Source organism: Dendrobates tinctorius, unplaced genomic scaffold (genome assembly GCF_039654945.1).
Source record: "Dendrobates tinctorius isolate UK_male_01 unplaced genomic scaffold, ASM3965494v1 ptg000010l, whole genome shotgun sequence".
NCBI lineage: Eukaryota > Metazoa > Chordata > Amphibia > Anura > Dendrobatidae > Dendrobates > Dendrobates tinctorius.
In genome coordinates, this window is record NW_027361678.1 from 6,437,535 (window position 1) to 6,462,265 (window position 24,731).

The 24,731-nt window shown below is 45.6% G+C and overlaps 1 protein-coding gene across 11 annotated transcripts in view; it reads right to left on the minus strand.

Moving 5' to 3' along the window:
* KTN1 (kinectin 1) overlaps positions 1-24,731 on the minus strand; it is a 187,246-nt gene that overhangs the window by 16,293 nt on the left and 146,222 nt on the right. For 10 of the 11 annotated variants that reach the window (XM_073586046.1, XM_073586010.1, XM_073586073.1 and 7 more), the window contains 5 exons: positions 14,307-14,384; positions 12,242-12,279; positions 10,336-10,426; positions 7,512-7,598; positions 331-414 (listed from right to left, as the gene is read on the minus strand). In XM_073586046.1, coding sequence (XP_073442147.1) covers positions 331-414; positions 7,512-7,598; positions 10,336-10,426; positions 12,242-12,279; positions 14,307-14,384 — 378 coding nt within the window. The remainder of the gene's footprint in view (positions 1-330; positions 415-7,511; positions 7,599-10,335; positions 10,427-12,241; positions 12,280-14,306; positions 14,385-24,731) is intronic. The other variant, XM_073586037.1, reaches the window with a different exon arrangement.

The window sequence follows — 24,731 nt, forward strand, 5'->3', positions numbered from 1 at the left end:
TTTTAGCATAAAATTGGTATATATATATATTTGGATTGAGGCTTGCTTACTAGTACATCACAATAATGGAACCGAATAGTGATGGAAAGTTTATTTCATTATGATAAAGTTTCACACCAGTTGAAGCATGGCTACAGGAAAATCAGAGAATAGTCAAACCCAGCCTCTGCGACCAAGGAGGTCCAAATGCCTTTTACACAATGGCACAGACTAGCGCGACATGGCACATGCAACCAGTACAACAACTACTTATCTTACGGGTTCTATTGCTTTGTCATTGATCTGTCATTTCAAGATTTTCTGTAGATTAATATTTCATCTAATTCTTACCAGACTAGCAGAGATGGACACATTTGGGAAGATCTTCTGCAGGATTTCCCGGATCTCATTCTCCCCCGTGTTCTGCGGTCTCTCCTATAAGGAAGAAAGATGTCACAATCAGCCTCCAAGTGTAACACGCCGACATTATAAGACATAAACATGGGTGAAACACAGATGTTATGTCGGAGAGGATATGAGAGGCAAACGTACGCATTAGCTAGGAAGAAACGATTATGCTTTAACATGCACATGAAACATCCTATAACCGTCCCAGACGTCAGTACATCCACTCCTGCACAGCAGAAAGAAGAGCAAGCAGTCACAGGCATCCCTTACTGGAACGGTTATACGAGCAGAACTACATACAAATACATAGGAAGGCAACCTATGGGTTACAGGGAAACTAGCGCCACCGAAACTTGTGGCATAGTTACAAGGTGCCTTGTACAACAGCAAAAATGATACCCATCTTGTAGTAATCCGGCGAGCCATCAGTGAGAAATCGAGCTTCAAAGCCCCATGCAAATTAGCCAGGAAATGCATTGGGGGTGTGCTGAACTCATTTCATTGACACTCCCAAAATGTACTTCCAGCCTCATTTGCATGAAACGTCAAAGCTCAATTTCTCAGCGAGGGCTCATCGGATTACTACAAGATGGGTATCAATTTTACTGTCTTACAACGACCTGTGCAACCATCCTGGCTAGTCTCCTTATGCAAGCTTCCACATACATATATTATTGCCCATGTGGGTAGGTAAAGAAAGATTATATGGTCAAATACTAAAGCAGAACACCCCAAGGATTTTGGCAGACCTGCACTATATTTTAGGATCCCAGATAATACTGGTAACCTGTATACAAATCTTAAAAACACAGACACAAAATGAACAAACCCTGCATGCAACACCAGGGTAAAAAATTTCCTAGTAGACGGCTGCGCAGACTTGATAAAACATGGTGGACCTACACCAGCAGATGTCTTGGCTCTCCAAACCATTACTGATTGTGGAAACTTCACACTAGACCTCATGCAACTTGGATTGTGTATCTCTACACTCTTCCTCCAGACTCTGGGACCTTCATTTCCAAACGAAATGAAAAAATTACTTTCATCTGAAAATAACACCTTGGACCACTGAACAACAGTCCAGTACTTTTTCTCCTTGGCCCAGGTGAGACGCTTCTGGCGTTGTCCATTGGTCATGAGTGACTCCAGCAGCAATCCACTCCTTTCAAATTTTTGAATGTCCTTTTCTTAATCCTTTCAAGGCTGTAGTTATCCCGGTTGCTTGTGCAACCTTTTTCTACCACACACTTTCCTTCCACCCTTATTTCCATTACAGTCATATGTTAAAGTTTGGGCACCCCTATTAATGTTAACCTTTTTTCTTTATAACAATTTGGGTTTTTGCAACAGCTATTTCAGTTTCATATATCTAATAACTGATGGACTCAGTTATATTTCTGGATTCAAATGAGGTTTATTGTACTAACAGAAAATGTGCAATCTGCATTTTAACAAAATTTGACCGATGCAAAAGTATGGGCACCTCAACATAAAAGTGACATTAATATTTCGTAGAGCCTCCTTTTGCAAAAATAACAGCCTCTAGTCGCTTCCTGTAGCTATTAATGAGTTCCTGGATCCTGGATGAAGGTATTTGTGACCATTCCTGTTTACAAAACAATTCCAGTTCAGTTAAGTTTGATGGTCACCGAGCATGGACAGCCCGCTTCAAATCATCCCACAGATGTTCAATGATATTCAGGTCTGGGGACTGGGATGGCCATTCCAGAACATTATAATTGTTCCTCTGCATGAATGCCTGAGTAGATTTGGAGCGGTGTTTTAGATCATTGTCTTGCTGAATTATCCATCCCCTGCGTAACTTCAACGTCGTCACTGATTCTTGCACATTATTGTCAAGAATCTGCTGATACTGAGTTGAATCCATGCGATCCTCAACTTTAACAAGATTCCCGGTGCCGGCATTGGCCACACAGCCCCAAAACATGATGGAACCTCCACCAAATTTTACTGTGGGTAGCAAAAGTTTTTCTTGGAATGCTGTGTTTTTTAGCCTCCATGCATAACGCCTTTTTGTATGACCAAACAACTCAATCTTTGTTTCATCAGTCCACAGGACCTTCTTCCAAAATGTAACTGGCTTGTCCAAATGTGCTTTTGCATACCTCAGGCGACTCGGTTTGTGGTGTGCTTGCAGAAACGGCTTCTTTCGCATCACTCTCCCATACAGCTTCTCCTTGTGCAAAGTGCGCTGTATTGTTGACCGATGCACAGTGACACCATCTGCAGCAAGATGATGCTGCAGGTCTTTGGAGGTGGTCTGTGGATTGTCCTTGACTGTTCTCACCATTCTTCTTCTCTGCCTTTCTGATACTTTTCTTGGCCTGCCACTTCTGGGCTTAACAAGAACTGTACCTGTGTTCTTCCATTTCCTTACTATGTTCCTCACAGTGGAAACTGACAGGTTAAATCTCTGAGACAACTTTTTGTATCCTTCCCCTGAAAAGCTATGTTGAATAATCTTTGTTTTCAGATCATTTGAGAGTTGTTTTGAGGAGCCCATGATGCCACTCTTCATAGGAGAATCAAATAGGAGAACTACTTGCAAGTGGCCACCTTAAATATCTTTTCTCATGATTTGATACACCTGGCTATGAAGTTCAAAGCTCAATAAGGTTATAAAACCAATTTAGGCTGGTTTCACATTTGCGTTTTTTAGCGCTGGAAAAAAACGCATATGTGCGCATGCGTTTTTTCCCCTATATTTAACATGGGTGCGCATACCTGCGCGCTTGTAAGCGCATGTATGCGATTTTCAAGCGCTGCGTTTTTTTGGGGTGTGCGTTTGTATTTTCCAGACGCAGCATGTTGCATTTTTTGGCCCTGCAAAAAAGCGCATGCGCACATATGCGCACGTTTTGCGCTAAAAATGGCCATTATAGCCTATGGATGCGCATATGTGCGCACTGGCATGCTCATGTATGCGTTTTTTTGCATATGCGTTTTTTTTTTTTTAACCATGGAATTTAGGGGTTTGGGTTAGAGTTAGGGTTAGTTAAGGGGGTTTAGGGTTAGGGTTAGGGTCAGGGTTAGGGTTGGGGTTTGGGTCAGGGTTAAGTATGGTTTGGTTAAGGGTTAGGGTCAGGGTTAGGGTCAGGATTAGGGTTAAGTATGGTTTGGTTAAGGGTTAGGGTCAGGGTTAGGGTCAGGGTCAGGATTAGGGTTAAGTATGGTTTGGTTAAGGGTTAGGGTCAGGGTTAGGGTCAGGGTTAGGGTTAAGTATGGTTTTGTTAAGGGTTAGGGTCAGGGTTAGGGTCAGGATTAGGGTTAAGTATGGTTTGGTTAAGGGTTAGGGTCAGGGTTAGGGTTAGTTAGGGTTTAGGGTTTGGGTTAGGGTTAAGTATGATTTGGTTAAGGGTTAGGGTCAGGGTTAGGGTTAGGGTCAGGGTTAGGGTTAGGGTTAGTAAAGTCATGGTTTGGGTTAGTGTGAGGGGCCACCTAATGTTGGAAAAAAACGCAAACGCGGTAAAAACGCACTAAAAACGCATACAAACGCATAAAAACGCTGCGTTTTTTTCATGCATGCTCATAAAAATGCTTGAAAAAAACGCAGCAGTTGTATGCTTTTGTATGCGTTTTTTCAATGCGTTTTTTTGCGGGAAAAACGCGCTGCAAAAAAAAAGCAAGTGTGAAACTAGCCTTAGTGCTTCAGGAAGTCAGTAAAAAGTAGTTAGGAGTGTTCAAATCAAGAAAATGATAAGGGTGCCCATACTTTTGCACCGGTCAAATTTTGTTTAAATGCAGATTGCACATTTTCTGTTATTACAATAAACCTCATTTGAATCCAGAAATATAACTGAGTCCATCAGTTATTAGATATATGAAACTGAAATAGCTGTTGCAAAAACCAAAATTGATATAAAGAAAAAAGGTTAACATTAATAGGGGTGCCCAAACTTTTACATATGACTGTAATATGCTGTGAACAGCCAGCTTCTTTAGCAATGACCTTTTGTGGCTTACCCTCCTTGTGTAGTGTGTCAATGACTGGTTTCTGGACATCTGTCAAGTCAGCAGTCTTCCCCATGATTGTGGAGCCTAGTGAAACAGACTAAGGGACCTTTTTAAATGCTCAAGAAGTCTTTGCAGGTGTTTTTTTTAATTATTCTAATTTACTGAGATAACGACTTTAGGGTTTTCATTGGCTGTAAGCCAAAATCATCAAAATTAACAGAAACAAACACTTGAAATAAATCATTTTGTTTGTAATGACTATATGAGTTTCAAGTTTTGTATTGAAGAACTGAATAAATTAATGTTTTGATGATATTCTAATTTTGTGAGCAGCACCTGTATGAAGAATAACGGAGATTGCTATCACAACCAGTGCTTGCCACAAATTTTTGCAGGTCCTTTAATATTTCTTTAGCTCTCTTGGAAGCCTCCAGAACCAATTTATTCTGGTCTTTTTTCCATCAATTTTTGAGTTACGTCCAGTTCATTACTATTGTTGCCAAAGTTAAGTCACTTCTTGAACACTCTTCACTGTGTTCCATGACGCATCTAATGCCTTGGAAACATTTTTGCACCCTTCTCCTGACTAATAATTTTCAACAATGAGATCCCTTTGGTAAGCTGTTTACAGGCCGTGATTTTTGCTGTAAAATGTATTTAAGAAAAAGTCAGGAATACCCTACTAGAACAGCTAGTGTGGAGAGAGTAAGAATCGCTGTAAATGATGGCTGCTGTGTGCCGACTTCTATAGTAATTGGCCAATTCTGAACACAGACATCCCCAATTGTAAGGGGGTATTTTAACAGAGGGGTGTTGGACTTTTTTATATCCGCTGTGTGTAAAGACAATTAGATATTGATCCTGATTAAAATGAGCCTGTCCGCACAAAATGACTGTTCAAACAAAGCACAGGCGCTCAGTGCACCTTGGCGTGGGCAAGCAATTCATTGCATCTTCCGAACTACATGTTTTTCATCCATTTCCAAACTTTACGGCTCCTGTAAAATCAGAGCTGATTATTCTCGGCAGAAACCCCATGCAGCAGCATGAAAACAGCCTGTGTTATTACTGCCGACAGGTAAGGTACCCTACAGGCGTCTGATAAAGCGCTGTACACTGTATCTATAACTATACCTCTGAAAAAATATACATTTTGCTTCCTTAACAGATAGTTATATTTTTCAGGAACATTTGTACTAATATAACAAGTATACATAATTAACTAAAAGCTTACAAAAAGGAGCTCAAAATCCTAGTTAAAAGATTCTTACGGGCTCATCCTAAATTCCTGCTGTACCTCTGTGATTGCAGAATTGTGATTGTGGGCGCAACATGCGCACCGTAAAGTTTCCCCTCCATTTCCAGCTCAAACAATCACAAGTTTGCAACTTGCTCACTTGCGATCACGGGCCGGTTAGCTGCTCCATCACTTCTGCTAATGTTGCTAGTCGGCACATGACCTCAAGTAAGCAAATCGCAAACTTGTGGTCACGCAATTGTCCGTTGGAGTGGGAAATAGAGGGGAATCCTGACAGTTAACATGTATGTATACAAAATAGGGAATTTTCTGATGATGGTTTCCCTTTAAGTGATAGCTTAGTCTAGAGGGGAGATCGGAAAACCCTTTTAAGCCTAAAAGGCCGTGTAAGTTCATCAAGCGTTGGACACCTTGTTTCTGGAATCTCACCAGTCCCTTTACAGCAGTATTCACCCTCCTACACTGGAGAAGCACTTACATTTTCTCCCCAGTACATAGCCAATATATATGTAACCGGCTGCAGGTTTTCCCATATACAAATAGGTGTTAATTATAAAGCTCATCCTCTGTAATCGCACAACACAGAGACACACCGCATGCCCATGAAGAAAAACACAAACTACACCACAAATGAGCAAATATAAAGAAAGGATAGAGAGGAATAAGAAGAGGAGAAGTACATACATACATGATTGAAAGACTTAATTTTGACCATAGCCAATCAAGGCTTTGCATTGGCGCCCCCACTAGTGATGAGGTAGCACAGACACGATGATGTGGGGCGCCTCTGCTACCTCAACACAGTAGTGCCTAATAGTGCGCAGCTGCTCTGCCTGTACCCCTAGCTAGGTATTCATGGGGACGAACGGCACGCTAATCCCGCCATCAGTACTCTGTATGAATGCAGATTGCAGGACCGAATGACTATTTTTTGTGTTGCACCAAAACTCTGACACCAGTTACAAGGAAAAATTACCGATGCCAAGATTTTGTAGTGCTGGAGCTATGGGATGAATCCGGTCAATATCTCCATTAAATCTCTGACCTTCACAATGATCAAATTTTCCGTCGCCCATTTACTGAGGCTTGAAGGGAATGTCCACCTTTTACCATCACTTTAATTTTTAGTCGGAGCTCCAGTTTTCTGATACAGTGGTCACAAAAAGGGTCTGAACATATTAAGTGTTTACAAGGTCCTCCCGGCAGAGCTTGTAAGTGCCGCTCCAAAATTGAAGCACACGGTTCTCTCCCGATCCTGGCCAACTCAATGGTGCTGTGCTTCCAATGTAGCAGAAGGAAAAGTTACCTCGAATGGCAACATCGGGAGTGCACAGTCCGGGGCAGAGGCAGAATGATGCTGCTGATCCGAACTGTCATTCAAGCGTGAACGTATCACTTCCGGCAAGCAGGAAGCCGCGAGGCTGGGGAGAGCTGTGCTCCTCTGACGATCAAAGGAAAAACCCTTAAATTGGAGGGACAGAAGTGCTTAGCCAAGTGACAATTCTCCGATAGTACATACTCAGGCTCAGAAGGGCAGACACACCTGAGCACTACTGTAAAAAGGTCCTAGCACTCCAATTCCAGTCTGATCTGACCAAGATCCTCGGACATCTGCAGCCCTAAAGTGCAATGGAGTCGGAGCTCTATATCAGAAAAGCAAACCTCTGACCAGTACATTTATTTTTTTTTAAATACCGTTTTTAGTTAAAAATAAAACTGTGGATATTCACTTTAGGAAGATATTTTGAGTTTGGAGCATCATGGAGGTATCAGCAAGCCATTTTATAAAATCCATCCCGCCATCCTAGAAACCGAGCTAAGAGTCAGCAGACAGAGCAGCCGTGTACCGGTACGATCTGCGCTAGGTCCCCACCAGTAGCATTACAACCTTGGCAGTCTTGTTGACTCTCTCTTGTAGCATTTTTTCAGTTGATGACAATGCCTCCATTGCTTTCCAGTTTTTCTCACGAAGGTCCTAATTGTTTTTAGAAAGAGTTATTTCAGTTGACCCGAATACTAAAAACGTCCTCAAAGTTAATTCAGTAAGTTGCAATAGAAGGGGCTGGATCACTTTTTGCTTGACCAAATTCATCAGACGTTACCAGCGTTTCACACACGAAGGCCGGAAATATGAAAGATCCCACACAGCCCTTAGAAGATGAAGCAACTCCTATCTGTGAGAATATTAGTCATGGGGTCAATATAGTCACTGCTGCACCCAAATCACCTTAGTCTGTGCTTCACGACCTAAGTAAGTCTTGTGTCACCTTCCTAAAGACAATTCAGCACTACAATTATGTGCAGATAGGAACTTTTGCACAGTATACCCGAGTGTGGTTAATTTGGCAATAAGCGGGAACCCCTAAAAGTGTAGCACTAATTGCATAGCGAACCAGCCCAACTGGGTGTTATTTTCTTTTACATAAAGGTCACTGAGACCTTTTACATTTGTTAGTGCAATTTTACTAACTTCTGGTAAGTGTCCCAGGAATAAAGGCTGGATTGTAAGGTCTGTGTTTATCCAGGGTGCTGGTCCAATCAACACAGCTGCTATCCTGCACTTATTTCCTCTTCATATCGCTTTACAGGCATGGTCATCATATTATCCCCATTGGGGCTCACAATCTAAATTCCCTATCAATACGTCTTTGAAGTGTGGGATTAATCCAGAGGACCCAGGTGAAACCGCCTTGCAGATGTTGTCCTTGGTGGGATTTGAACCCAGGACTGCAGTGCTGCAAAACTCTAGTGCTAACCACTGAGCCACAGCGCTTTTCTCCCATTCCACAGTCTTTTTTCTGCCCTCCCTGAGATACTTTCACCTCTCTCCACAATGTGGAAATTTATGTACACCTTTCTGACTCTGGGGGCTGCCATCTCGAACACGAAGATAAGGGCGGGAGGAAGACTAGAGCAAAAGATCTGAAGAACTTGAAATATTTTTGCAGAGCATTCAGCTAAATAAAGGACTTGCAGACGTTTACATGGCCTTTAAGGAAGAAGTGTTCTTTAACTTCTGTCCAAGCTTTTTTTTCTCACAAACAGGAGTAAAAGTTAATGTGGACTGCAGACATCGCTGTGTGGAATCGGCCATAGACCGAAATTGTATACAATGCATTATTGTCAATACTGGAAGCCAGATCATATGATGTTGAAACGCTACTTCTGGGGGAATCTATATGTGTGATAACACTGGCCTAATGGCTTTTGCAGGAAAAAAAGGAAAGTTTTCAGAAAGAAAGAACAGATTCCGATCCACCAAACAGGAAACAAAAAGGGTTAACATTCACAACACAAAACAAAATCTTCAGCAGGTTTTATTCCAAGAAGTGGGCACAATTGTATTCAGACTATTCAATGTCCTGTGAGCTCCTGCAATGGAGCTGGATACATTTATACAAACCAGCAACGGCCGGCTCACAGAGCACTGCCAAGCTAGCGCTAATACAATCATATCCACAGGAGCATGTGCAGCCTGCCAACACAAACTAGAATTTCTCATTCGCTGTCAGCAGACATCCTGAAAATGCTGAGAAATTAAAAGGGAAAAAGGGGATTAGAAAGCTGCAGCACTTCATTTATATGATGCTTAAAAAGGGTTGTCCAAGATAATAGAAACATGGCTGCATAATTTTGGCCATGAGTTATAGCTAAAGATGGGGAAAATTGATTCGTAGGACCCGGTCCAGTGGCATAGGGTGCGCAGATCGTGCGATGGCCGTGCGCTAGTAGGATTTTGGCGTGCGCTGCGCACTCTTGAAGGTGCGCCGTGCGCGCCGAAATGCAACATGCTGCGTTCAGCGCGCACGGGCGCACCTTCAAAAGTGCGCAGCGCACGTCAAAGTCCTACTAGCGCACGATCTGCGCACCCTATGCTAAAGATAGGTTGCGCAGATCGCAAGCGTCCATGTGCAATAGTAGGTGGCGGGCAGGGAGCCGGCAGGGGCGGGGCTTAGCGGCGCCATGCGCTGCGTCAAATAAACGCTAGTGTGAAACTAGCCTTACAGGGGTAAAATACCCCATAGACACCAGATTATAGCTGGTCACAACGAAAACCATAACTCCCAGCAGGACATTTCTGGCAGCCAGGGAGAGACTTGTGTTATGGAAATGTAAAGTATGGAAGAAACCAGGGCAAAAACCCATATAACTGTCCCATTATATCACCGTTGAATCATTTAAGCATATACAGCACTCGCTCACTAGCAGCGCTGGCCATACACACGAGATCGCTGGGGGGATAAATTCTTGCTCAGGTAATATCCATTTCGCTCACGTGGCCACCAGACCAGAGCCCTGCGAACCGCCTCCTATCTGCAGGCATCCCTGACGCTTCTTCTAATTAGTGTCCCCCTGCAATATAATGATGCAGCAGAACGCGCTAATCAGAAGAGGTGCCAGAGATGGCGGATGATCGTATGGTCGCAGAGCTTGGATCTGGCGATTAAGGAGTTCTGACATGGCTGCTGGACCAGGTTCCTGCAAATCTTTTTGCTCAGCCATATAGTAAAAAGAATAAGCCACTGTCAGACATCTGAAGATAGGGGGAAAAAATGCTAAAAGCCAACATTCCAATCACCTCCTGATTGTCAGGGGAGAGAAGAGACTCCATACACAAAATCGTAGGCAGAAGTCAGCGAGATCTTTCGGGTGTATGGCCAACTTAGGCGTAAAAAGCTACAAACACTTTTTTCTGTGTCTATGTAACTTACATTGTTCTTCTTCCTTTGTTGCTCTACTGCAGATTTTTGGACTTCCAGCTCTGACAGCAGCTCGGTTATATACTTGTCTTTCGCTGCAATACTAGAAACATATATAATATGTCAGGAAACCGGATTACACTTTACTGATCTCCTGAGGTCATAAAAGAGGAAATATGTCATATTCTTGGCAACTTCTCCAATTTGCCCCTAAGAATTCCCACAATAAAAAGAGAATCTCTTTCTGAAGGACCAGATATACCAGCACGTCCACACTTTTCCTTTAAGGCCTCAGTGTGAAGTTGTATTTTCTCCGCATTGGTGACATGAGCGCCCCCTACCATTCACAGCCAATTCACTGTGTCCTGGCCTACCACTAGTAATAATACTCTACAATTATTTTTCATTGTGATGCTACATATGTAGTTTTGAAGGTTATTCTTAAACATAGATGTTCGGTCCTGTTCCCACTGATCTGAATCATTTGGCCTTTTAAAGGGAACCAGTCACCTTGGAAATTAAAATGCTGCCCGGCCACCTTATTGAAAGTGCGGCTGGTGGGAGAAAATGAACATCTATCCACCAGAGAGCTGCCGGCTTTCAGTCATGGAGCGGCAACAGTTATCGCTTACCATACTGTGAGCGGCGGACGTAAGCAAGCCCCAGCACGGTGATATACAGCTTGCCACGCAGCACAGCTGTCAAAGTGCAGAGCAGTAAATACATTTCGTGCTCTCCTCCATGACTGAAAGCCGGCGGCTCCCAGGAGGATACCAGTTTATTTTCTCCTTGTAGCTGCACTTTCAGTAAGGCAGCATTGTACCACAACTTACCAGCAAATTAACCCTATGTCTGCCGGTAAATCACATTCTCCAAAGTGACAGGTTCAAATTTTTTTTTTTTTTTGTGAATAGCTCAATTCCTCCCTTATTGTCTCGCAACTTACATATTTTTAAAAGTTATGCAAAGCGGGCGTCTCCAATAAAGGGCTTATATCAGATATCTATCGATTACTTAACCCATATGTAGAAGATCACCCGAATCACTCATTTATGAGTAAATGGGAGAGATTTCTGGAGGGATTCTTGCCACCTGGCAGGGAGTCTGGAGGAACGCAGTTAAGACTTACTTTTTTTTTGTCTATAGGGAAAATCAATATAAACTACTCACGCTTTGTGTCATATTTCCGCTCTATTACATAAACTTAACCCTAACACTCCTGGCTGCTGTTGGCGATGTGGTGACATTGAGGGGAACTTGCCTCATCTATCCTGGAGTTGTACAGGCATTCAAGGCTTCTGGAAATCTGCTAAAGCTTGTATTTTGAAGGTTGTGGGTCTTCGAATAACACTTAATCTTAAGTTTTAACTACTCAATATCCCGCCATTTCAGTTTAATCCCCCCTCCCATGTGTCGGTGTCTTGTCATTGTCCAGGTATAATGTCTGATGAAGGTTACGAGTTCATTTCATGAAGTTGTCACTGATTGATTGCCCCGTGAAACCAAGCTATAACATTTGTTAAATACTTTAAATATTCTCCATCTTGCATTTCTGAAACTGAATATTTGAAAAGTAAAAAAAAAAAAAAAAAAAGACAAAAAATAACCCTAATAATCTTTATTTTTAAATAGCGCTAACATATTCCGCAGCGCTTTACAGTTTGCACACATTATCATCACTGTCCCCGATGGGGCTCACAATCTAAATTCCCTATCAAGTATGTTTTTTGGAGTTGTGGGAGGAAACCGGAGTGCCCGGAGGAAACACAAGCAAACACGGGGAGAACATACAAACTCCTTGCAGATGTTGTCCTTGGTGGGATTTGAACCCAGGACCCCAGCGCTGCAAGGCTGCAGTGCTATTCACTGAGCCACTGTGCTAATAATAATAGCTAGATTTGGAACACTTTTTACTTACGCTTCTATTAATTCTTCACCTCTAGCAACTGAGGAAACCTAAAAGTGTGAAAAAAAACCGTATCAGATTTACAATATGGGCATACCAGCGCTCCCATAAATAAGAAATTAGCTAATTGGGGCTACAAACATGGTATTATTCTCTACCCAACAATAGCGCAGGAAGCAGCGAGACAGACAAAAAATAGGGCACTGTTCCTAATATGCCATATTCTAATAATAGATTTTTACAATCTTTTTGTAGATACTGTTTTCTAACAAAAATGTTTGCCCTGATTTATTACAAGGATTGCACCAACATAAGAAAATTTAGCAATAAAAGTAAAGTTGAAAATTCTGGATACACGGATCTTGACCATTACCTAAATATGAAATCGGGAACAAACACAATCAGATCAGACTACACAAGGTTTGTTTGTAGTCTGTTACCATAGAGACACATAGGTACTGTAGACACATCATAAGATGTTTTTAATCAATCAAGTTTTGCTAAGTTGCTCAATTATTTTTCTTTTTTACATGTATTAGCAAAATGAAAAAATTGGTTGTGTAGGTGGAGATAGATTTTAAAAAGAGTAACCGTCACTATTTATTTATTCATTCTTTTTATAAAATAATACTACACATGAAAATAAGAAATTTTATCAGAGAAATCTGCTTCTCTCTCCTTCTGGAGTGATCATTCATTCTCGATTCATGGGTACAATTTGTCCTTCAGGACTACCCACTTTCCCAATACTGGGACAGGAGGTGACAGTTGATACTCAAAGTTCTATGAAGAAATGTGGTTTCAGGAGAATTTGCAGCAGAATGTTTGTCTCTTTCTATAGCTCCTCCCTCCTGCATAGAATTTTAAAAAGCATCAACTTCACGAAACAATCACTGACCTCAGGGAGACCAGTCAAAGAAAACACTGCGGCAGTTGGCAAAGGCGCTCAATCAGTGAAATCCTAGGTGCAATGCTCCCTGGGAAATACAAATATGCAAATAAAGTCCGTGGAGCCTCATTTAAGAGTCTCAAACACGGGACTAGCCAGATCTTCCTTCAGGGAAGGACCCAGCCAGCCTTTGACTGCTCTCCGAGGTCAGTGATTGTTTCGTGATGTTGGTCTACTAGGCATTGCTCCCACCTAGTCAGAATCCTACTCCACACTGATGAGGGGCAACACCCCGAAACAGCTGTCTGTGGATGGATACCAGGCCTTGGTAATTCCCTTGTCATATCTGTAAACTCGTAAAGAGCTGGATATTGACTTAAAGGGTCACTTAATATGGTGGTAATGGTGGTTTCCGAAAGGAGCCACCCCTTGGCTGGGTCCTTTCCTGGAGGAAGATCTGGCTAGTCCCTTGTTTGAGACTCTTAAATGAGGCTCCACGGACTTTATTTGCATATTCGTATTTCCCAGGGAGCAATGCACCTAGGATTTCACTGTGATTGAGCGCCTTTGCCGGCTGCCGCAGTGTTTTCTTTGACTGGTCTCCCTCAGGTCAGTGATTGTTTCGTGATGTTGGTCTACTAGCATTGCTCCCACCTAGCCAGAATCCTACTCCACACTGATGAGGGGCAACACCCTGAAACAGCTGTCTGTGGATGGATACCGGGCCTTGGTATTTCCCTTGTCATATCTGTAAACTCGTAAAGAGCTGGATATTGACTTAAAGGTCCACTTAATATGGTGGTAATGGTGGTTTCCGAAAGGAGCCACCCCTTGGCTGGGTCCTTCCCTGGAAGAAGATCAGGCTAGTCCCATGTTTGAGACTTAAATGAGGCTCCAAGGACTATATTTGCAAAAAGCATCAACTGTCATGTCTGTAATGGAAAAAATCTGCTTTTACCCTTGAATTGAGATGGGAAAATCAATCCAGGGAAAGCAAATTTCTCTGATAAGATATTTATATATTGCAATTTACTTCTTTTCATGCATTCTATTGATTAATAAAATGAAAATGAAAAATATTTTTCTATGATAACCTCCTAATTATATATCTATTATTGCTCCAAATTATGTCATTGGCTCCTCCACATCACACAATATATATTAGGAAGATTTGAGCCCAATTCACACCTGTCGTAGTTGTTCATCATGCTTCTTCTGTAGTTCACAGGCCTGAATTTTCAAAATTTCATTTTCTTTTTTCATACCCTATGAGATAAGAAAACAAAAAGTGAGATTCAGCCAGTGTGGTTCCTTCCATCAAGGCTGTCATTAAACTCAAGCCATCATCAGAAAAAGAGGATTCTGGCATTAGCCGTAAAATCTCTCGAAGCCTTCATTGGGGAACACAGATAACCATAGGTGCATACTGCTGTCACTAGGAGGCGGACATTAGGCAAAGTAGTTAGCTCCTCCCCAGCGATGTACACCCACTGGCACAAAGTTAGTGAGAAAGCAGTAGGAAGTGCAACATAGAATAATCACAACACTGGCCCAACAAGGCACAGACAAGGGAGGGTGCTGTGTACCCTAATGAAGGCTCAGAGAAACAGCTTTTACGTTGAGAACCCTAAATTCTCTTTACTCTCTCTCTTCATTGGGGGACACCGGTAACCACGGGCCATGCAAAAGCAGTCCCAAGGGTGTGGACAAAACAACATGCCCAGATCAGGGGAAGATATGGAGGAATCAAGTGAGCGACTGCCTGCGGGCAGTTCTTGACCTCGGGAAAAGAGGTCGAGCTTGTTGGAACAGAATTGAGAGTGCGGAAACCTGACCCTTGTGGATACTGACATTGGTGACTTAGGAAGTCCGTAGCGCAGTTGTGAAAGCCAGGAAAATACACCGCTGAGATTGTCGGGACACATTGTTGGCCAAGACAAAATCCGAGAGACTTCTAACATGAATGACATGCTCTGTATTCTGCACTGATGGTTGATGTGTGACACAACCGTGGCAGGTCTTGCCGGTGAAGGAGAGAAAGGTAGATGGCTCTGAGTTCTAGAATGTTGATGGGGAGAAGGGTCTCCTGGGAGTTCCAGTGACCTTGAACCGTGTAAACAAAACAGCTGTTCAACTGAGGAGACTGGCATCCGTCGTAATAATCTGCCACTGTAGAGGGAGGAATGATCTCCTGCACCGAATGGAAGGAGAGAGATTCCACCAGGCAAGAGACTCTGTCAAAGAGGTAGAAGAATGGGACGGTCCAGAGAGGAGATCCTCTTGTCCCAAGAGAAAATTAAGAAGGTTGTCATCTCACCTATCGATGATTGCGTAGTATCCCAGTTCCAAAAGGGAAACTGTCAACAAATAAACAAGTTAAAGTTGATCATCAGTAGTTTGACGAAGTCAAAGGAAAAAATCTCAAGGAGAAAAAAGGTCTGGGTTGACCGTTTCGAAGTAACACTTCTTACTAATCACCTGTTAAGAATAAGTGTTACTTCGAAACGTATCCTTGGGATTTTTTTCCTCTGATCCTGCCATACTAGAGGTGATGTGTACCTTCTTTTTTGATACATGCTGTTAACAAAGGAATAAAAGTGCCGGATCAACCTCTATTTGTAGACTGCCTGCGGTCCCAAGCGGACGAGGGTTAGTTGGAGGGGGCGAGAGTGAAACTGTGCAAAGGGAATAGTTGAATTGCAGCAACCATTTGACCTAGCACACTCATGCAAAGTCGAAGGGAGCAGGGCCAAAGATGCCTGAGTAAGTGAATCTCAAGGAGGAATGCTGACATCTTCTCTTCAGGAAGACAGACCATGGAGCATGTGGTGGTGTTGAATAGGATGGCTAGGAAGACTAGGCGAGGGACCAAGATCAGAGATTACTTTTCGGCGCTGACGAACCAGCTTACGTACTCAAGTGTGTTGACAGTGATCTGAAGACTTTCCCAACAATCCAGGTAGGCTGGAGCATTTATCATGAAGTCGTCAAGTTAGGGAATGACCATTATTCCTCTCGGTTATAGAATGGCCATAACTGCCTTCATGATATTCGTGAAAACTCTGGGTGCTGAGTCAAGGACGAAGGGAAGAGCTGTAAACTGATAGTTGGAACTCTGGACTGTGAAACTGAGAAATCTCTGATGACCAGTGCATATCAGAATGTAGCGGTAGACATGTTGAATGGTGAAATTACTTGGGATCCATAGAGGCGATCACAAATCGTCATAGATGTATTGATCCAACTTCGATCCAAAGAAACGGGACCCCAGGAGTGGAAGGGTAGCGAGAGACTTTATAGATGCCGCATACGCATTCCAAGTCTTAAGCCAAAGGATTCTGTGGATGGCTATAATGTTACTGGTGGCAAGAGCGTAACAACTTGTGGCATCTAAAGACCCAGAATGCCAGTACTTTCCGGCGTGAGCAATCTGGTCCGCGAGATGAGCAAGCTCGTTGGAAGAGGCACCAGATAGCATGCCTTGTTGAAGACCCACTTGACAGTGAAGGTGAGGCAGAGAAATTCACCCGTGGCCTCAAAGGCGGACTATGTTAGGGCTTTGATGTGCCCATTGGTAGGATTCCTTGAGGGAAAATAGTGTTGGCAGACAAGCGGCAACCAGGGGAGGGGCCTGTTAACCATGTCCTAAAGTTTGGAAATCTTATTCAGGTCTAGATTGGAATCTGGCTTGGAACATAGGTGGGACCCCAGAGTTACCTGAGAGTCCAGGGAAGAGGATCGGGATACAAATGCTATCATGGAGGATGTGGATGGAGAGGGGGATGCAAACACCGCTCCTGAAGCATCCAAAAAATTGAACGGGCAAGGTAGTCAATTTGATGATCGGACGGGTTTCTGACCGAGGAAACCTCAGAAACAGATAGGAGCGTTGTGGAAGCACGACGCGGTACAGGAGGGTCCACCGGAGGGATCTGTAATCGATCCTTCATTAGGTCTGGATCAAAAGGGTATTTAGCCAGAGTAAACTTTTGCCCAGTGAACCACTAATGGCTGATCCTTATCATACTGGACGGCTGGTAAATAACCAGTGCACACGCTTATTCCTTAAATGAGGAGTGCTGGAGGGGGAATAATTTCCTCATTCAACCTCAGAATCCTGTTGACTGATTCTATAAGAGAATCAAGCGACTCTTGATCAGTTGGGGGATTTTGAGGGGCTGACGTGACGAATAGAAAATCAGAGTTATGCTCGCTGTGAACCTCAGGAGAGGGCGAGCGAGAGACAGGAGTCGCTGATGCTGAGGCGCGCACGTGACTAGGGGACGCGCCATGAGCCCGCTTTGGCAGAGACAGTCCTCCCGGAGGGGGAATATAGTCTTGGTCAGAGGCTCCACCGACCGTGACAGGGATGCAGCCCACTCGGGGGTGCCAGACGCAGGAGGCCTGTCAGCAGCAGCTGCGAGGGGCGTTGGAGCGCAGGTTGGGGCACGTTTCGGACGCAGGCCGGGTCGCGGTCCGTGCATAACAGATTAGCTTGAGCACTGGAGAGTCATGCTCGCTGTGGTAAGGCCGACTTGCAGGTAGTACACACGGTAGAAAAGCACAGTGTGCTTCTTAGCTGCCCGTTTAGCCTCCTGTGAGGCATAGCGCTCCAGAAAGGGTTAACGGCAGATTCTGACTTACCTACGGTCCTGTGTTATGTCCCCCGGGAGGAAAACGGTGGCCTTGAGGCGTCACCCGGAATTTGGCTGCTCCTGAAAGGGTTAACTGCAGCAGAGGGAACAGACATGGCCCCCCGAGATTAGAATTGCGCGTCTCGTTCGGAATGAGAGGCGCCAAGAGGAGGGGGCGGTGACGATAGCGTGGGCGGCGCTATTCAAATTGCTGCCTAGTAGGCCGGAAAAGCCGGGAACTAAATTTATGGCCTACCCACTGTAGGTGCCGGGGGCGGGGAGGAAGTGGCGCTATTTAAATTGCGGCCTAGCAGGCCGAAAAAACCGGGGGCTAAATTTCTGGCCTCCCAGCGGTAAGCGCCGGGTGAGGGGGGCCGCGACCGGGCGCCAGTGTACCGCCGCTGACGCTAAGTCAGCGCTTCTCCCGGGGTCAAGGACCCGACCCCATACCTCCACTCCTGTGCTCAGTCAGGTCGTCGCTGTCCAGGGTCTTTCAGTCTCATCCTCCAGGCGATGTAGCAGAGCTGGAGGAGGTTTTACAGGGGGTATTGCTCAATCGATCGACCCTGTGGTAGGGGGACAGAGAGCTCTGGGGCTGATTCAGGGCATCTGAAAAAACGCTGTTCAGGTCTGCTCCATGCACTCCTGTGCTACGTCCTGTTGCGCTTGCCCTCGTATCCGTGAAGTACCGACCATAAGGGAACCATCGTCAGAGGAATCAGCCCCATTTGTCGCAGGAAAGTGTACGTGAAGGGTTACTCCACGTGCTTGCCTGTTGTTGGTTTGGGGGAGAGCGGGCCGTAGAAAGGAACCGTCGCCCCCTTCACTCCGTTAAATAAAAATTTACAGAAAATTCAAAAATAAAATAAAAACTGTGGGGTCTGAAACCAGACCCAAGTGCCCCTATAGACACTAAGTAAGAACTGGAGAATCTCAGCCAGCGAGAGGGTGTATACTGCAGGGGAGGAGCTAACTTTTTTTTCTGGTTTACTTAGTGTCCTCCTAGTGGCCAGCAGCATAACACCCACGGTCTCTGTGTCCCCCAATGAGGCGTAGGAGAAAAGTTTGGTGTTACTAATAGGATGGGGACCTTTCCAGATTATCAGCTCACAGATGTCTGGGTAGCCTTTACTGGTTATTAAAATGGAACACCACCAAAAAGTGATGTGGAGTCCCCTTATATTCACTTACTATCAAAGGCTAAACAGACAGCTGCGTGCTGAAATTAACAGGCTAGGAAGGGGCCATGGATATTGGCCCACTACCAGACTAAAAACACCAGCCCTCAGCCGACATAGAAATGGAAATCCATCAGTTACGCCAATTCCGGCGCTTAGCCTCGTCTCTTCCCACTTGCCTGGTGCATTGGCAAGTGGGGTAATAGTTTTGGAGTTGATATCATCTCATCTCCCCTGACATCAAGCTCAGGGGTAAGTAAAGGAGTCTGTAAGACACCCTCATTACTAATCCTGCACATTAAAGATAAAATTAAAAAAAAATAAAAAAACACACAGAACAAAGATCTTTATTTAAATCCCTTCACCCCCAAGGGTGGTTTGCACGTTCATGACCGGGCCAATTTTTACAATTCTGATCACTGTCCCTTTATGAGGTAATAACTCTGGAATGCTTCCATGGATCCTGGTGATTCTGACATTGTTTTCTTGTGACATATTGTACTTCATCTGTTAGTGGTAAAATTTCATTCAAATAACTTGCGTTTATTTGTGAAAAAAATGGAAATTTGGCGAAAAATTTGAAAATTTCGCAATTTTCTAACTTTGAATTTTTATGCCCTTAAATCAGAGATATGGCACACAAAAACGTAATAAGTAACATTTCCCACATGTTTACATTAAATCAGCACAATTTTGGAATCAAAATTTTATTTGTTAGGAAGTTATAAGGGTTAAAAGTTGACCAGCGATTTCTCATTTTAGCAACACAATTTTATTTTTACGGACCACATCACATTTGAAGCCACTTTGAGGGGTCTATATGACAGAAAATACCCAAAAGTGACACCATTCTAAAAACTGCACCCCTTAATGTGCTCAAAACCACATTCAAGAAGTTTATTAACCCTTCAGGTGCGTCACAGGAATTTTTTGAATATTTAAAAAAAAAAAAAGGAGATTTTTGTGTACTCACCGTAAAATCTCTCTTAGCCTTTAATTGGGGGACACAGAACCTTGGGTGTTATGCTGCTGTCCACTAGGAGGCGACACTATGCATAATCTGAAAAAGATTAACTTTGGCTCCTCCTCTGCAGTATACACCCCTGGACGGCGTCAGCCTTCTCCAGTTTTGTGCCAAAGCATAAGGAGGAACGTAACCAAATAACATAACCATGCCTGTAAGAAGGCTACTATGTACGAGCTCAAAGAACAATATGAGAACTCAACAGGAAACAACGGCCCGTAAGGGCAACAGGGTGGGAGCTGTGTCCCCCAATTAAAGGCTAAGAGAAAGAGATTTTACGGTGAGTACACAAAAATCTCCTTTACTCTGTCGCCTAATTGGGGGACACAGAACCTTGGGACGTCCCAAAGCAGTCCCTGGGTGGGAAGCAGTGGACGAATTTTGTGCTGACAGTCCCCTAGACTTGGGGTACTGCCGCCTGCAGAACCAGTCTACCCAGGCTCGCATCCGCTGAGGACTGGGTATGAACACTGTAGTGTTTCGTAAACGTGTGTAGGCTAGTCCAAGTGGCCGCCTTGCACACTTGTTGTGCCGAAGCCTGATGCCGAATGGCCCAGGAGGCCCCTACTGCCCGTGTAGAGTGTGCCGTGATACCGGCCGGAAGAGGGGAACTGTTAAGTCGGTAGGCCTCATGTATGGTGGACCTGATCCACCTGGCAAGGGTAGCCTTGGAAGCCGGCAACCCCTTGCGACTACCTTCCGGAAGAATGAAGAGGGAATCAGATTTCCGGAAAGGTGCAGTCCTGGACACGTAAATTCGCAATGCTCCGACGAGGTCAAGCATATGCAGAGCCTTCTCCACTCTATGAACCGGAACCGGGCAAAGGGAAGGCAGTGAAATCTCTTCATTAAGGTGAAAGTTGGACACAACCTTCGGAAGGAAGGATGGTACCGTGCGGAGAACCACCTTGTCCTGGTGAAAGGCTAGGAAAGGCCGTCTGCAGGAAAGTGCTGACAATTCCGACACTCTGCGTAACGAGGTGATCGCCACTAGAAAAACCACTTTCTGAGACAGAATGGAGAGTGGAACTCCTCTAAGAGGTTCGAAGGGTGGAGCTTGCAATGCTGTCAGGACCAGATTGAGGTCCCACGTATCCAGCGGACGTTTGTAGGGAGGAACCAATCGGGAAACTCCCTGGATGAAAGTCCTTACTTGCGGTTTAATAGCAATGCGCTTTTGAAAAAGGACTGAAAGCGCCGACACCTGACTCTTAAGCGAACTTAAGGATAGCTTGGCATCTAGGCCCGATTGAAGAAAACCTAGTACCTTCGGGAGGGAATAAGGGAGTGGGACTTGTCCATGAGATTCGCACCAAGAAAAGAAAGCTCTCCAGGTACGATAATAGAGCTTGGCGGAGGCAGGCTTCCTTGCCCTGATCATAGTTGTAATGACTGCCGGTGAAAAACCTGCCTGGGTTAGAATCCAGGTTTCAAGGGCCATGCCGTCAAATTGAGAGCCCCTGAATTCTGGTGGAAGAACGGACCTTGAGACAGAAGGTCGTGACGGTCGGGTAGACGCCAGGGGGCGTCTGCCGTAAGTTGGACGATGTCGGCGTACCAAGTACGTCTGGGCCAGTCTGGCGCGATGAGGATGGTCGGAACTCCCTCTTGCTTGATCTTCCTCACGACCCTGGCGATTAGGGGGAGGGGTGGAAAAATGTACAGGAGTCGGAACTGGGACCAGTCCTGGACCAGAGCATCCGCTCCGAGCGACCGCGGGTCGTGTGTCCTGGCCATGAAATTAGGAACCTTGGTATTGAGATGGGATGCCATTAGGTCCACATCCGGGGTTCCCCAGCGTTGACAGATCTGGTAAAAAAATCTCGGGATGGATAGACCACTCCCCCGAGTCCATTCCTTGCCTGCTGAGGAAGTCGGCTTCCCAGTTTTCTACACCCGGAATGTGTACCGCAGAAAGTACCGACCTTGTGTCTTCCGCCCAGCGGAGGATATGAGCCACTTCTCTCATCGCCTGGGCGCTGCGGGTCCCGCCTTGGTGGTTCACGTATGCCACAGCCGTGGCATTGTCCGACTGTATCCGTATGTGCGAGGCTGCAAGCAAGTGATGAAAGGCTCTCAGTGCCAAGAGAATGGCCCTGATTTCCAGAACATTGATGGGCAATGTCACTTCCCTCGGTGACCACTTGCCCTGTGCCCTGTGATGTAGGTGTACCGCCCCCCAGCCTGTCAGGCTTGCATCGGTAGTCAGGATCTTCCATTGTCCTGAGAGGAATGGCTTCCCTCGTGTAAGCGAGGTTGGTTTGAGCCACCAATGCAGGGACCTCATGGTTGATGACGTCAACCTGAACTCCCTGTCGAGGGAGAAGGGGTTCCTGTCCCAAGATCTGAGTATGGCTAGTTGAAGGACCCTGAGGTGAAACTGGGCAAATGGCACTGCCTCTATTGCTGCTGCCATCCGGCCGAGGACTCTCATGGCAAACCGGAGAGATCGAGGAGGACTGCGAAGGAGTGTGCGAACTCCCAGATGGATGGCCAGTGTCTTGTCCTTGATAAGGAGCACCAGGCCCCTGGCGGTGTCGAATACCATTCCCAGGAATGTTAGAGTCCGAGTTGGGATGGTCGACGATTTCTGTAGGTTGACTAGCCATCCCAGGCGACTCAGAGTGTCTAGAGTGATTGAGACACTGACCTCGCAGTCTTTGAAAGTGGGAGACTTGACGAGGAGGTCGTCCAGGTACGGGACGACTAGGATGCCTCTTGAGTGCAGGACGTCCATGGTGGCCGCCATGACTTTGGTGAACGTTCTTGGAGCCGTGGCGAGTCCGAACGGAAGGGCGACAAACTGGTAGTGGTTTTGGTTGACCGCGAACCTGAGAAACCTTTGGTGGGCGGGAGCAATTGGTATGTGGAGATACGCATCCTGTATGTCTATGGAGGCGAGGTATTCTCCCTGCTCCATGGATGCAATGATGGACCGGAGGGACTCCATGCGGAAATGATGGACCCATACGTAATTGTTGAGCTGTTTTAGGTCCAGTATGGGTCGGACGCCGCCTCCTTTCTTGGGAACTACGAACAAATTTGAGTAGAATCCTCGGAATCTCTCGTTCGCGGGAACCGGCACCACAACTCCTGATTGAAGGAGAGAGGAAACCGCTTGGTGGAAAACACGAGCCTTTTCTGGTGGTGTTGGAGGAACAGAAAGGAAGAACCGGTTCGGTGGAACGGAAGTGAACTCTATCTTGTATCCGGAAGACACTATTTCCCTGACCCACCTGTCTTCTGTAATAGGCAGCCAGACTTGCTGAAAGAGTAAAAGTCGGCCGCCTACTGGTGGGGTGTCTTCCGGAGGTCTCGAGTCATGATGAAGTGAAGTTCTGAGGTTTTCCTCCCTTGGGTTTCGCTTGGCCTGCTTTCGACTGCCAAGCCCTGTCCGGTCGCTGCTGCGTCCGTGGGTTGTCTCTGCGTGGAGAACGGTTGCGGTTTTGCACTGGGCGCGAAACGGACCAGCCTGAGGAATTCCGAAAGGATCGGAATCGCGTCTGGTTTCTTCGTTTAAACGTGCGTTTCGGTTTTAGTTGAGGGAGAGAGGTACTCTTACCCCCAGTGGCATTGGCTATCATGGTGTCCAACTTTTCGCCGAAAAGTCTTCCAGTAAAATACGGAAGTCGCGTGAGGGACTTCTTTGAGGCCGCGTCCGCTTTCCATTCTCGCAGCCAGAGGATGCGTCGGATCGTGATGGCGTTAGGTGCTATTCCCGCTACACCTCTGGCGGAATCCAGGGCTGCATGAATCATGTAGTCTGCTACCACTGCCATCTGGACCGCTTGGTCCGAGAGTTCAGGATTTGAAGCCTGAAGACCCTCCTGTAGTTTTTTGGCCCAAGCCAGGATGGCCTTGGATGCCCAAACTGAAGCAAATGCAGGGCCCAGAGAGGCGCCTGCCGCTTCGAAAATAGAACGAGCCATGCGTTCTACTTGCCGATCTGCTGCGTCCCTGAGGGTTGAGCTATCCGGCAGAGAGAGTAAAGTCTGCGCTGCTAGCCTAGAAACCGGAGGGTCCACTTCAGGTGGATCTGTCCATTGTTTGGTGTCTTTCTGTGGGAAGGGGTACTTCGCTTCCAAATATTTGCGATTAGCGAATTTTTTGTCAGGCTGCGCAAACTGTTTGGTAAGTATTTTCTCAAACTCATCGTGATTAGGGAAGACCTTAGGTGGTTTTTGAACACTTTCGAAGCAAATCCTATGTTCTGGGACTTCCGGGGGCGACACTGGAATTTTTAGCACCCGATGAATGGCAGAAATTATGTCCTCAACTAGCGCTGTATTGCTAGGGGGAGAAGGTACCACGGACCTGACCGTTTCGTTATCTGAGTCGGAGTCACAGATGCCGTCCGAATCCTGTGCCTCGCTAAGGTGATCCCTGGAGGGCGACCTGGGGCGGGGGTCTTCTGTGGTGGGGGATCCCTGTGGTAAATTGCACTGTCTGTCTGTGGCAGGGGACTGCCCAGTAGACCTGGAATGACGCTGTCTCTCCCTAGAGGGGGATGACCTTGTGCTATAGTGCGACTTAGGTGATCGAGACCTGTGGGTCCGCTTACGTCTGTGAGAGTCGGAAGCAGCATGTTCCTGAAACAAGCTGTCCGTTTGCTGTGTACCGTCCATAGCCGGGGCCCGCCTCTGCAGAGCTTGCAGTAATGTAGCAGTTAGGTTGTCTATGGACTGTGACATAGACTGAGACATCTGAGTAGCTCATTCCGGCGTGGCCTATGACACTGAAGCGTCAGTAGGGACTCCCTGGGGTTCTGACCCAGAGT